The sequence below is a fragment of the Microcebus murinus genome, chromosome 14 (genome assembly GCF_040939455.1).
Source record: "Microcebus murinus isolate Inina chromosome 14, M.murinus_Inina_mat1.0, whole genome shotgun sequence".
NCBI classification, from domain to species: domain Eukaryota; kingdom Metazoa; phylum Chordata; class Mammalia; order Primates; family Cheirogaleidae; genus Microcebus; species Microcebus murinus.
The window spans coordinates 51,995,754-52,009,164 of NC_134117.1; the positions used below are offsets into that span (position 1 = coordinate 51,995,754).

Below are 13,411 nucleotides of genomic sequence, written 5' to 3' on the forward strand. Positions count from 1 at the left end.
GCAAAAATGTGAGCCAAATGTCACAGATCTGGAGGTCTCACAAATTTGGATTACCAGCTTCTCTTGAAAGATTTATATCTGGCGACAACGGGCTGCCATTACCACGTGGCAGCATGTGTCCAGAGCTGAGAAGCTGCTGTCCCCTTTGGATGCCTGTCCACTCGGGTTGCCACAGCCCCCACCATTCCCTGGCACCTCAACACTGAGACTAGAAGTCAGTTGCCTGCTGTCATCACATTTGCAGTCTTTTTTTATACTGGATCCAGTGTACTCATTGGAAGTTGTATGCCCCCAGGAAGGCGTTTGAACATGCAGCTCCTAGGTTAGATAAATATTGGCTCATGCTGTCTGTTCTGACTCTTGTCGGACGCCTCAAAGTGCTCCCTGAGACGGGCGGCTTGAGTCCTGTCGTAGCCAGCATTCTTTGTTGAGTTCCTGGCCCCATCTTGGTTTTTCCATTGGTGTATGGAAGGATGGGGCATAGGCCACACCCTTTCAGATCTGATACTCTTGGGCTACTTCTCAAAGGGTGCTGAGCCTCATCCTGCAGCCAGACACAGGGTGTCAGGGTTCAGCCGTCACCTGTCTTAGTCCCTCTGGTGTTGCTACAACAGGGTACTGGGTAGTGTACAAAGAAAAGAGGTTTATTTGGCTCACGATTCTGGCTGGAAAATCCAGGATTGGGCAGCTGCATCTGGGGAGGGCCCCAGGCTGCTTCCACCGGAAGGGGAGTGGGTTGTGCAAAGAGATCCCATGGTGAGAGAGGAAGTGAGAGAAGGAAACTGAGGAAGCCAGGCTCTTTTGTAACAACCTGCTATTTTGGGAACGAATCTGTTCCCACCAGAGTGAAAGAACGCTGAAGGGTACTAATCTATCCATGGGGGATCTGCCCCCCTGACCCGGACGCCTCCCACTGGGTCCCACCTCCCGATGCTGCCACATGGGAGAATCAAGTGTCAACATAAGTTTTGGTGGGGACAGACCAACCGTATCCAGACCACAGCAGCATCCCGTCTTGGGGACCCCCAGCCTCCTCGTTGGTAGCCTCGGAGGGGGCCACATCCCCAGCCATGAACAGAGTCTCTTTGGTGTGACACCTGTTGACCCTGGCGGAGAGGGACGGAATGTGAGTCAGCTCCAGCTTGTCCTCCTCTGTGGGCGTGACCCAGGGGCAGCAACGGAAGGCAAGCCGGAATCCAGAGCGGAACCTGGGGATGGAGGGTCACCTTGAGCAAGGGCGTCAGAGTCCAGCGGCTGCTCCCCTCCCCCCAGGACACCATCTCCGAATTGTCCCACCCCACTTTGCAGAGCCCACCACGGCTCAGGGGCTCTGGAGAGGTGCATTCTTTAGCGATTTTGATTTTGGGAAACGGCAAAAATATTCTGAAGTGGGTGATTCAATTGAATTAGACTATTTGTTATTATTTATTTTTAAAAAAGAAACCAAGTGGAATTATAAAGAAACAGCAGATTTTCTTGTTTGACTTGTTAACTGGCTTCTAGAGGAGGACTCAAGGAGGAGGCTGTTTGAAAACACTGGGGCTTCGGCAGGGTGGGCGGAAGAAGGATGCTGCCCCAAGGAAACTGCTCTGAAAGAGAACTCGCGTACGGAGCTACCAAGTTTTGGTGCGTTTGCGTATAAAATGGACAGCCTCTCATGGCAGCACTGAAGGTCTGTGAGTGGACCGGAGTGAAGAGGCAGCAGACAGGGCGAGTGGAGGAAATGGGTTGGCGGAAAGAACACTGGCTGCTCAGAGACGAAATGAGACCCTTTGCAAACTGACAGCAGGGAAAAGGACCATATTGTCTCTTCCTGGGCGGTGCAAGGTTCCATGTTCCAGAAGAGCCCACCTTACTTTGGAGTCTTGTCTTGTAGCTCCCCAGGACTCCATGGTGTGGCCCAGCAAGTTTGTGTTTGTGGCTTCAGTGAGTGGCCTCTGCGCCTTAAGCCCACACTCAACTTGTCCCAACCCAAGCTCCCAGTCACCCTCCCCTCCCCCAGCCAGCACGGCCCCTCCCCTGCAGTCTTCCCGTCTCAGCTCCGGACAGCTGACAGGGCCTTCCTTCCAAGTGCCCCAGCAACAGGGTCTTGGGAGTCATCCTTGACTTCCTCTCACAAGCTGCCTCCCCTCCAGCAAATTCTGTTGGCTCTGCTTTAGCTGTATGCAGACTCTGACCACGGTCTAAACCACCCTCTCTCCCTGGGATTACTGCAGTAGCCTCCCAGAAGCCATCTCCGGGCTTCCGCCTGCCTGACATGGCCCAGCTCCTGGACTCAAGCAATCCTTCTGCCTCAGCCTCCCGAGTAGCCGGGACTACAGGCATGTGCCACCGTGCCCAGCTAATTTTTTTAATATATGTTTTTAGTTGGCCAATGAATTTCTTTCTATTTTAAGTAGAGACGGGGTCTTGCTCTTGCTTAGGCTGGTTTTGAACTCCTGACTTTGAGCAATCCTCCCACCTTGCCCTCCCAGAGTGCTAGGATTACAGGCGTGAGCCACCGCGCCCGGCCTCCACTGCACTTCTTGCTGGCCCTCCCTGATGCACAGAAGTACAAGGCCCAAGGAAACCAGATGAGGTCAGAGGGAGGAGTGAGATCCTGCCCCTCCTCCTGGACTGTCTCTGCCAAAGTCACTTCCCAGCTGCCCTGGAAGCCTCTCGAGGACAGGAAACACTGTGATCCTCCCAGGGAGCAACCTGCCCCACCCAGGGCTGGCCCCAGCCCCCTAGAGGGTGCTTCTCCTGCCTAGGGAAGTCCTCAGTAGGAAGCTCGTAAAAGTACTAGGACAGAGGTCAGACCCTCCCTCCTTTGCCTGGCTCTTTCCTTCTTCCCTGTCTGCCCTGCGGCCTCTCTCTGACTCTCCCCTTCCCTGCATCTCGCTGGCCTTCCCCTCTTCTTGTCCCAGATGTAGACCCCAGAAGAGCCAGCAGGAGCAGACAGATGATGAGAGCTATGGCCTGGGTCATGAAGCAAGGTTTTGGGGAGCAGATAGGCCCAGGCTGGAGGGAGGACAGTGCTGTGGGCTGACCATGTGACGGCATTCCTGGCCAGGGAGGGGCAGTGACACAGGCTCAGGCAGCACAGCGGAGCTCGTAGGGGGCCCGGGGCAGGGGAGGGCTTGGGAGGGGCCTCACCTGCGGTTGAGGCAGCAGTAGATGATGGGGTTGTACATGGTGGAGCTCATGGCCAGCCAGAAGAGTGCCAGGTAGACCTGCTGGATGAACTTGTGGCAGTAGATGTCCTTTTGGAAGCTGCCCAGGATGAAGTAGAGGTGGTAGGGCAGCCAGCAGACGGCGAATGTCACCACCACCAGCACCATGGTCTTCACAAACTGGTCCAGAGGGGTTCAAGTCACTGCTCAGCACCTGAACCCCAAGCCCCAACCCTCGGGTATGGGCGCAGGGCACCCTCGGCGCCAGCCTGGGTGGTCAGACCCCTCCTCCTCCTGCCCCAGTGCCCTGGAGCACCTGTTCCCTGGGGGTTCCTGAGCCCCCCGCCTCCAGGGCCTTTGCTAGGTCCCCCTGCCCACACTGCTGTCCTTCCTTTGAAGTCCTTGCTCCTCGAAGCCCAGCTCAATGGCCACCTCCCCCAAAAGGTGACTCGGATCCCTTTATTCACAGCGGCTCTCACTGCCTGGAGAGGGGTGGAACTCTTACTCCTAACCCTGTCCTTAGGGGAGCCCTGTGCCCACTATGGGTTCCCAGGCCTCCTCTCTCTGGGATCTGTGTCTGTCACAGCCCTTCTATCCATGGGCAGTGGAGCTCCAACCAGGGACCACAGCCTCTGCCCAGGGCCAGCTCCACACCCTCACAGCTGTCCTCTGCAGGCACGTTCCTGCACTGCCCAGCGTGCCAGTCACAAAGGGGTTGGGGGCTCCTACACACCCTGATCCTCCTGTAAGGACCTGGGTGGAGAGCCCTGGTGTGGAGCAGATGAAGGGCAGGCCAGGGATGGCATGTGGACACCAGCTCTCCATGAGGGGGGACACTCAGATGGTGTCCCATGTCCAGCTACCTCCCTTGAACTGTCCTGTGAAAAGTGCCTACTACCAGGTAAGAAGCTGGGACTGGCCTGGCTACATTACAAGATGGATCAACCCATTGTCGCCCCTGGTTGCCTGGCAGCAGGGCCTGGGCAAGGGAAAGCCTTGCCTGGGGCAGGGTATAGGTCTGGAGCACAGGACGCTATGTTGGGGACCCTGGAGGGGGAAGGGGGTGCCTGGACAGTGGGGAGAAAGGAGTTACTGGCACTTTGGGGAGAAATTGGAGATGGACTTGATGAAGCTGGATTACAATCTGGTCTCCATGATGTCTGAGGTCTGTAGTTCCAGCATTTGAGGACTGTCCTGTGATTCTATCTGGGTTATAGTTCTGTGGGGCTTCTTAAATTCAACATATATATATATATATTTGAGACAGAGTCTCCCTCTGTTGCCCGGCCTATGTGCCGTGGCGGCAGCCTAGCTCACAGCAACCTCAAACTGCTGGGCTCAAGTGATCCTTCTGCCTCAGCTTCTCGAGTAGCTGGGGCTACAGGCATGTGCCACCGTGCCTGCCTAATTTTTTTCTATTTTTAGTTGTCTGGCTAATTTTTTCTATTTTTAGTACAGACAGGGGTCTTGCTCTTGCTCAGGCTGGTCTTGAACTCCTGACCTCAAGCAATCCTCCCACCTCGGCCTCCCAAAGTGCTAGGATTACAGGGGTGAGCCACCACCGCACCTGGCCTCAACATTTTGATTCTTTAAAAAGTCTTAAGATTTTAGTATTTTATCATTCTAAGATTCTTGGAGGTATCTGAAATTTTGTGGGGCCTTAAGAGTCCTCAATTCCCCTGACATTCTAGGAAGTTCCTTTAACTTTGTATTTGGCCAAAGACCCAAAACAAACCCACCTGCTGGAAGGAAAGCGATCAGACTCTGGCCCCAGGCTTGGCACAAGGGCAAGTTCCCCAGAATCTCCGGGGCCGGCCCCGCCCCGCCCCGCCCCGCCCCGCCCCCGGCGCCCACCTTCTTCTTGGCCTGCAGGTGGCGCAGGTTGGCTCCGTGGGCCTGGTGTCCCGGCACTGCGTGCCTCCAGAGCGTGAGGCCGATGATGCTGTAGGCGACGAACATCACCACGAGGGGCACGAAGTAGATGAGGGCGATCACCACGAGGTGGTACCTGGAGGGAGAGCCAGGGGCCTGCGCAGTGGGCGGCCTGCGGGCGACTCCGATGTCCCTGGAGCCGCCCCCTGCGGGCCCGCCCTGGCCCACCTCCCAAGGCCTTGGTTTGATGCGAAGGAAAATAAAGGCAACACTGGCCAGCATGTGTGCGGAAAGAGGGCTTCCCCTGCGAGCAGGACGCCAGCACGAGACCCGCATCTTTCCATGTGTTAGACATGTGCCAAAAACAAGAAATAAATTGGAAGTAAAAAAGTTAACCAAGCAATACATTTGTTTAAAATTTAAAATGCCATTAAGCAAAAAGAAGGAAACAAAATTACTTATCCCACTCCCACCACTATTAACAGTTTGGCATATTTTCTTCCAGAATTATGTAGAACACTGGTCACCCCTTATTCGGGTTTCATTCCCCCCCCTTTCAGTTACCCAAGGTCAACTGTTTCCAAAATGGGTGAGGACAGTACATAAGATACTCTGAGAGAGACACCACGTGCACATAACTATATTACAGCATATTGTTACAATTGTTTTATTATTAGTAGTTATTGTTGTTAACCTCTCACTGTGCCTAATTCATAAAGTAAACTTTATCTTTGGTGTGAGCATATAGGGGGAAATGTATATACAGGGTTCAGTACTGTCAGAAGTTTCGGGCATCCTCTGGGGGTCTTGGAACAGATCCTACTGCATAGGTATGTGTGTGTTTGTATATAGGTGTGTGTATGTGTACAGATCTATTGGATTCTATATATAATCTGTGTGTGTCTGGATGGGTAGACAGAATGATTGCAGTTAATAAGGCTCAATCCTGTGCCAACATCCTTATCAAGGAAGGGGGCAGTGGAAACGCGCCATATTGTGCATGCGATTGTGCCATCCGCTTCCTGCTAATCCGTGTTTGGCTGGGAACATCATTCGTGCCAGCAAATGCTCTTTCATAAACCTTCGAGCAAACGGTCTGGAATCCCATTGCATGACTTCTTACCCAGTCCCCAGGAGGACACTGGGTTGGGTTGGGGCTTTTCGTTTCCTTTTGGAAAGACAGCGTAAAGGAGCTGTGTCCTCCCCAGGCCCCACGCCTCTGGTCCCGACGGACGCGGCTGCATCCTCTCTGATGAGCTGCAGGCTGGGCACTCACTCCCAGGCAGGGCAGCAGTGGGAGCCCTTGGAGCATCCCGTGAATGGGCCTGAGGCCCCTGGCTGTCGTGTCACCTTTTTCTTACTAGGACCGCTGAGGTGTTCCCGGGTCCCCTCCCCTGCCACCTCCCATTGGTCGCCTCGCTGGGCACTTTTCAAGGTGTGCCACTTCCCCGAGGGAGAGGAGCAAGTGGCTCCAGTAAATCCCTCTCCTAAAGCGCTGTGTCCGGAAGTCCACTGCTGTGCTTTTGGCAAATGTGACAATTATAAAAGGTTTAGGGGCTCCTAGGCTCCCTGAGTCTCACGTAGGATCTAGGTGGAGAGGAGAGCCCTAGAGTGGAGCAGATAAGTGCGGAGGAGGGGCAGTGAGTGCCAGGTGCCTGTCACCTTACAGGGTGTCTGAACCACAAAGACCTTGAGGATCAATCAGGCCACCTGTCTCAGCGTCCAGATGGGGAGACCGAGGCACGGGAAATCTGTGTCATATGAAAAACAGTCTACAGATTTAATCAAGACCCAATTTTCCATTCACTGAAAGTCAGAGCTGTGGGAGTCAGAACAGGGCTCTTGTCCTGCTTCTAATTTAAAGCATTATCTTGGGCAAGTCAGATCTCTCCTTGAGCCTCAGTCTCTCCATCTGTAAAAGGAGGAGGTAATCTCTAAATCCTTCCTTAGTATGAGCAGCACTTCTCTGTGGCCTCATTCCCAGGGCCATTGTGCAGAACAAGAATTCACCCTGGGCTAGGTCCCCACCCAGAGGGAGAGCCGAGGAGTTTTGGGGGTTCACCTTCTAGACCCTGCCAAAATCAGGGACACTGCCCCTAGCAGCCGGGACTGTCTTTTTTGTATTTTGATCTTGGGGGTACGTGTCCATGTTCCTGGAGAGGACATCTTTGATCTCATCAGATTCCTGTACACACACAGGACGCGAGCCTGTGAGGATGGAGCCCCCAGTTTAAATCCAGGGTAGATGCTTCCCCACCTAGGAAAAGCGACGACACGTTCTCATGCATGAAACCAGGCTTTCCACAAATGCCCTAGTCCTTTAAGAACATCGAAGTAGCATCAAGTATGGCTTTCCCTGCCCTCCTATCTTCTCCTGTTGCCTGAATCGGGTTTGGAATTCCAGTCCCCGAGAGCGGGCGGAAGCCCTCCTGTGTTAAGGTGGAGAAACACCGCCCCCCAGTGGCCAGTTCCCAAATGTTCTGCTCCCCACACTTCCCTGCGCCAGAAAGGCGGGCGCATCCCTGCATGGATACCACCTTAGGTGTGGGGAGGGGGAGGGCAGAGACCCTGGGTGGGGCCTGTCCTTGAGACTTAGCCCCTGGGAACAGGTTTCTCAGCCGAATGGCACCTCCTCTAGCACTGAAGGCCATGAGAGCAAGAGCGGCCCTCACCTGGCAGGCGCTCGGGACAGGTGAAGACCAGGTAGGGGAGGGCGTTGGGGGAGGGATGTTAAAGGAGGCTAGTGGTGGCTGTGTTGCCATGGTTACCTAGCAGCCCTCCTCTTGAAGCGTGCACATCCTCCCACGTGGGGCAGCTGTGACTTTGTCGGACTGATCTGCCACCTCCAGGTTTGTTTTCGTGTGTCTCCTATTTAAACTGCCACGTCCTGGGCACCACTTCCGTGCTGGGTGTGATGCCGAGGGCTCCACGTGCGTCATCTTGTTTGTGCTCACAGCAGCCCGTTAGCAAGGTACAGTTACAAATCCCCACTTTAGACATAGGGGAGCATGAGGGTACCCCAGCCAGGAAGGGCCAGGACAAGACTCGAAACTGGCTATGGACTCCAAAACCTCAGTCCGTTCTTTATCCTCTACTAACCAGCGGGGCACTGCTGGGACATCACAAAGCCACACCGGGAGAACCTTAGACATGGAAGCCTGGGATGGAGAAAGGACTTGCCCCAGGTCACAGAGTGGCTGGGCTATGCCCGAGTCCTTCCACCCCTGCCCTCAGCCTGTGGTGCTGCCTCAGCATGAAGCAGACACCAGGCAGCCTCCTGAAAACGTCCTTGGGCCATTTCTGCCTCAATACCCTCACCCTTTGTGGGCTAATCATATAGAGAGCCCTCCCCAAACACACGCCTATGCACACATTCCGACACATGCCTGTGCGCACACACATGTCTACAAGTACACATACTTGCACTGCACACACAGACATAAGTGGGTACAGCGTGGTGGCTCACGCCTGTAATCCTAGCACTCTGGGAGGCCGAGGCGGGCGGATTGCTCGAGGTCAGGAGTTTGAAACCAGCCTGAGCAAGACCCCGTCTCTACTAAAAATAGAAAGAAATTCATTGACCAACTATAAATATATATACAAAAAATAAGCCAGGCATGGTGGCGCATGCCTGTAGTCCCAGCTACTCGGGAGACTGAGGCAGAGGATTGCTTGAGCCCAGGAAATTGAGGTTGCTGTGAGCGAGGCTGATGCCACGGCATTCACTCTAGCCTGGGCAACAAAGTGAGACTCTGTCTCAAAAAAAAAAAAAAAGGATACACGTATCCTTATTTAAGTAGCAGAGTTAGAACATTGGACTTTGAAGAGGACTGCCTGGATTTGAATCCTTGCTCTAGACACTTACTACCTGTGCCTCAATCTTTCCATCTGAAAAATGGGAATAATATTAATACACACCCCATATTGTTAGAATTATGTAAGGTGCTTAGAACAGGCCCACACTTAGTGTTACTTTTACTATATAGGTGTACTCACAGAATCCATGCACACTCACAGACACTGTGCACACACAACACACATGCATGGACATGAAAGTGTGCACACACATGCCCCCAGAGGACTCACAGGAGGAGCGTCTTGCCCCCGCTGTCTTCGGGCCAGGCCACCACACACTTGGTGGCTCCCTGGTCCATGGTGATGGTGGAGTAGAAGCACTGGGGGAAGGCGAGGGCCAGGGCCACCAGCCAGATGCCAGCAATAACCGCTTTGGTGCTGGAGGCTGAGAGCCGTGGCCGGAAGGGGTGGACGATGGCCATGTACCTGTGAGCAGAGGGTGGCGTGAGTGGCAGGCACCCTCCCATCAGCCAGCCACCCCCACCCATCCAACAGCCCCCCAGCCCCAGGCCCACACTCTGGCCCCTTCCCCGCCCTGCTGCTGGTGTCTGCAGATGTCGGAGTCCCGCTCGGGCCTGGCCTGCAGAGAGCCAGCTGGGCTGGCGAGCCTGCAGCCACACAGCACGCTAGAACCCCAGAGCCCAGCCCGGCACCTCAGCCCACCACCTCCCTCTGGGCATGGAATGCTCTCGGATGGCCACACGGAAGTCCATCTCGGGGCCAGGACCGAGTGTCTGACGTTAGCCTGAAGCTCAGCTCCAAGCAGTGAGAAAATAAGCGGCCCTACCATAATTAGATGGTAACTGCACGCAATATTAAAATTCTCCCCTCTTATAATCTCTCTGGAATAGGGAAGCAATATAAGAGATCTCCTGGTAGTGAAAAAAAGACCTCAAAACAAAGATCAACTCCAGAAGGTCCCAAAACACACCCACTCTTCTTTTACAGCCTTGAACCACCCGTCTAGTGCAAAGTCTTTCCTTGGGTCTAACCTTAACTCTGCCCTCTTCGTTGGGTTCCACGGACCCCTTGTCCTCCAGATACATAGTTCTGGATCCTGGCCAGGCCCGGGAGGCTATTCCCTGGGTTCTACCCTAACTTGCTGTGCAACCACGGGCACATCACCAGCCCCTTCTGAGCCCCGGCAAAGCGAGAGGGCCCCCGCCCCCACCCGAGCTCCCCCGAGGCCCCTCCTGCCTGTCAGCGGCGATGGCAGTCATGGAGTAGATGCTGACGAACATGGCGGTGATGGGGAAGAGGTTCTGGAAGTAGCAGAAGGCGCGGCCGAAGTACCAGATGTTGTGGCTGGCGTAGACGAAGTTGAAGGCAGCGTTGAAGGCGGCCATGCACAGGTCGGCCAGAGCCAGGTTGACGATGAAGTAGTTGGTGACCGTGCGCATCCTCCGATGGGCCAGGATGATCCAGATGACCGTGGCATTGCCCGTCACGGCCACCAGCACCAGGGCCAGGTAGGCTGTGGCCCACAGTGCCAGCTGCCAGCCGGGCATGGAGAAGGATGTGATGCCGGTGGTGTTGCTGTCCAGGCCAGACGAGCTGTTGGTGTCGGTCACAATGGCACAGTCCCCCATGGCTCCCTCTGGGTCCAGGACAAGGCTCCCCCCGGCTTGCTATAGGAGAGAAGCCCCTCCGGTGCGAGCGGGTGGGAGTCGGGGCAGCAGATGCGAAGCGAGGCGGTTCAGGGGGCTGGGCCGCGCTACGGCTCAAGGGGGGTGAGCTGGGTTGAGCAGAAAGCCCAGTCCAGAGCCATTGTCATTTCAGATTCCCTCGTCCCAGCCAGGCTTCCCGAATGTCACGTGGAAATCTAGAACTCAGATCACAGTGTCGGAGCAGGAAACGTCCTCCTAAATCATCGGTTCAACCCCTTCCCTGAAGAGATGCAAGACTGCAAGAGGGGACGCCACCGGCCCAGGTCACTCAGTAAGTTGGTGACATGTCAGGACTCGAACCCAGGTCCCTCCTAATGCAACTCAGGAAACATTCCGGATCAGAGGAGCGTGCAGCGGGAGTCGACTGCGCAGCAGCTGTCTCTCCAGGATTTGTGGCGCGGGGCTGGGGGCCACGACGTGCTCACGACTCTGCCAGCTGCCAGCTCTGGGCGGCTGCTTCCCCGCTGCTCTCCGTGCAGGGCAGGCGAGGGCCTTGGCAGAGGTGCTGCCCACTCCCGAGGAGGGGCTTAGGCTCCCGCCCTTGTCCCTCCCCCTGCGTGGATGGCTCGGCCTCATCTCCCGAAAGATTTAGGACTGGCACTGCGGCAGGGAGAGACCAGGGGAGTGGGGCTGGCACGCCGCAGGGCACAGTCTTTGGCGGGTGTTTACTTTCAGCCCGGGGCAGGAGCAAAGTCTAAACAGTGATTCCGAGCTCAGACTGAGTTTGAGCTTGGCTCGGTGACTGCAGGCAAATTAACCTTTCTGAGCTCTGGCTCCCCCATCTCAAAAATACAGGGCAGAAACAGTGTGCATCTCACAGAACATCTGTGAGTTTAAAATGAGATAATGTGCATGTATTTAGCACAGGGGTTGGCATATAAAAGCCATGCCAGGATTTGTGGCCCCAAGGGAGGACCCCCCCATAAACAGCTCAGGGCTCTGTAGGAGAGAGAAGACAGAACCCAGAGAATTTTTTTTTTTTTTGATTGAGAAAGGGCTCGCTCTTTTGCCCAGGCTGGAGTGCAGTGGCATCATCATAGCTCACTGCAACCTCCAACCCTTGGGCTCACGTGATCCTCCTGCCTCAGCCTCCCGAGTATCTGGGACTAACAGGCATGCAATATCACACCCAGCTAATTTTTTAATTTTTTTGTAGAGACAGGAGTCTCACTATGTTGCTGAGGCTGGTCTCAAACTCCTGGCCTCAAGCAATCCTCCCATCTCGGCCTCCCAGAAGAGGTTTTGCTGCCTCTTCTGTGAACCCCAGCAAGGCTGGAGTTTTAACCCCTAAGAAGCTGTTCCGGCTTTGCCCAAAGATAGACCTGCTCTTGGTCATGGACGGCGTGCACGTGTGTGCAGCTGTGATGGTGTTTCCGAGGGACTGTGTGTGTGTGTGTGTGTGGCTGATGTGTGCAAGCTCACAGCCACGCGTGAGCCTGTGCACACCTGTTGGTGTGTGTGCCCTGAAGGCAGGGCACCAGGAAGCCCCGCACAGTGGCCTCCTGGCCCCAAGTTTCTGCCTGGCGCAGCCTGGCTTTCTCACGGCTGCGCCCCCTCCCGCCAGCCGCCCTGCGGCTTCTCCCCCCACGCGTCATTTCCCCCCACGTGGCCTCCGGCCTCCTTGGCCGAGCTGGGAAAGACCTTTAAAGGTTTCCAGTGTTGAAAAGAGTATGCTGCCTGCGGAATCCCAAATCAAAACAATGCTAAACTGTAATTCAGGAAACTTAAATGTATCCTGAAATCAAAGGAGCTTCTTTCTAGGTTTTCTGATCATGAACTTCTGGCTAAGTTCATCAATGATCAATATTGAAATTATATCTATTGTGTGGAGTCCCTGCTGCGCTGACGTGCTAGGTCTAGTGGGAATCCCGCCCTTGCCCTTGGAAAGGGGGTGCTTCCCGGGCCCCTGACCCTGCTGTGGGTGCATGTACTGGGGGGCCCTGGGACTCTCGCCCCGCCCCAGAGCCAGCTCCGGACAGAGCTGGCTCCAGCCCTGGCCCAGCCATGGGGCAGAGACCTTGTCCTCTCTGGAGCAGGCCACCATCGTCTGTTTGGACTTTGGTCCCTTGCTGAAGGGTCTCTGTCTTTGATCACTCAGTGGTGGCAGCAGCAGCAGCAGCAGCAGCAGCAGGACTTTGGGGCTTGTTTCTGTCTCATGCCTGTCTGGCCGGCATCCTACAGGGCGAGATGTGTAGAAATAAGAATGTAAACACAAGACAACCTTCTCTCTTTTCTGTCCTGGCCTCCTACTCCCAGGCAGCTGGAATTCGTTGAGCGTTAGGTGCAAACACAGAGCAGGGCTGGGGTGCCTCAGAGGGTGTCACCAGTCACAGAGGCCCAGAATAGTACAAGCTCCCCGACGCCACCCCCAACGTCCCACCGCCTCCACTGTATATGTAATGGAGATTATATTTTGGAGCTATTAAATCTGAGTTTTTATTTCCTCCTTAAATCATAGCTCTTGCAGCTTTCCAACTATGAGCCAGAAGGCTTGTAGCCTTGTGGAAGGACAGGGTGGGGCCGCCCAGGACAGAGGCGTTAGTGATCAGCTTTGCTGCCCAGAGCTGGCCTCCTGAGTCCGTAGCTAGACCGTGGTCTTGAAGGCCAGTCTTCGTTAAAGAGAATGAAATATTCTAAATTCCTACAGCTCCTATGGACACATCAAGATTGGAGGGTTTGGCCAGGGGCGGTGGCTCACGCCTGTAATCCTAGCACTCTTGGAGGCTGAGGCGGGCGGATTGCTCGAGGTCAGGAGGTCGAAACCAGCCTGAGCAAGAGCGAGACCCCGTCTCTACTAAAAATAGAAAGAAATTAATTGGCCAACTAATATATATAGAAAAAATTAGCCGAGCATAGTGGTGCATG

At 54.9% G+C, this 13,411-nt stretch overlaps 1 protein-coding gene across 1 annotated transcript; it reads right to left on the bottom strand.

Annotated features, from left to right (window-relative positions):
* Positions 1-623: 623 nt before the first annotated feature.
* Positions 624-10,840, bottom strand: TACR2 (tachykinin receptor 2). The gene is made up of 5 exons (XM_012762658.3): positions 10,077-10,840; positions 9,111-9,305; positions 5,007-5,160; positions 3,136-3,332; positions 624-1,208 (listed from the first exon to the last, which is right to left on the bottom strand). The coding sequence occupies exons 1-5, from the start codon at positions 10,466-10,468 to the stop codon at positions 950-952; spliced, it is 1,197 nt and encodes a 398-aa protein (XP_012618112.1). The 5' UTR covers positions 10,469-10,840; the 3' UTR covers positions 624-949.
* Positions 10,841-13,411: the final 2,571 nt, after the last annotated feature.

Coding starts and splice junctions, on each gene's coding strand:
- TACR2 (XM_012762658.3), bottom strand. CDS start 10,468: ATGGGGGACTGTGCCATTGTGACCGACACCAACAGCTCGTCTGGCCTG. Junction 9,306..10,076: donor ACTGCCATCGCCGCTGACAG/GCAGGAGGGGCC, acceptor CTCTGCTCACAG/GTACATGGCCATCGTCCACC. Junction 1,209..3,135: donor TACTGCTGCCTCAACCGCAG/GTGAGGCCCCTC, acceptor CTCCATCCCCAG/GTTCCGCTCTGGATTCCGGC.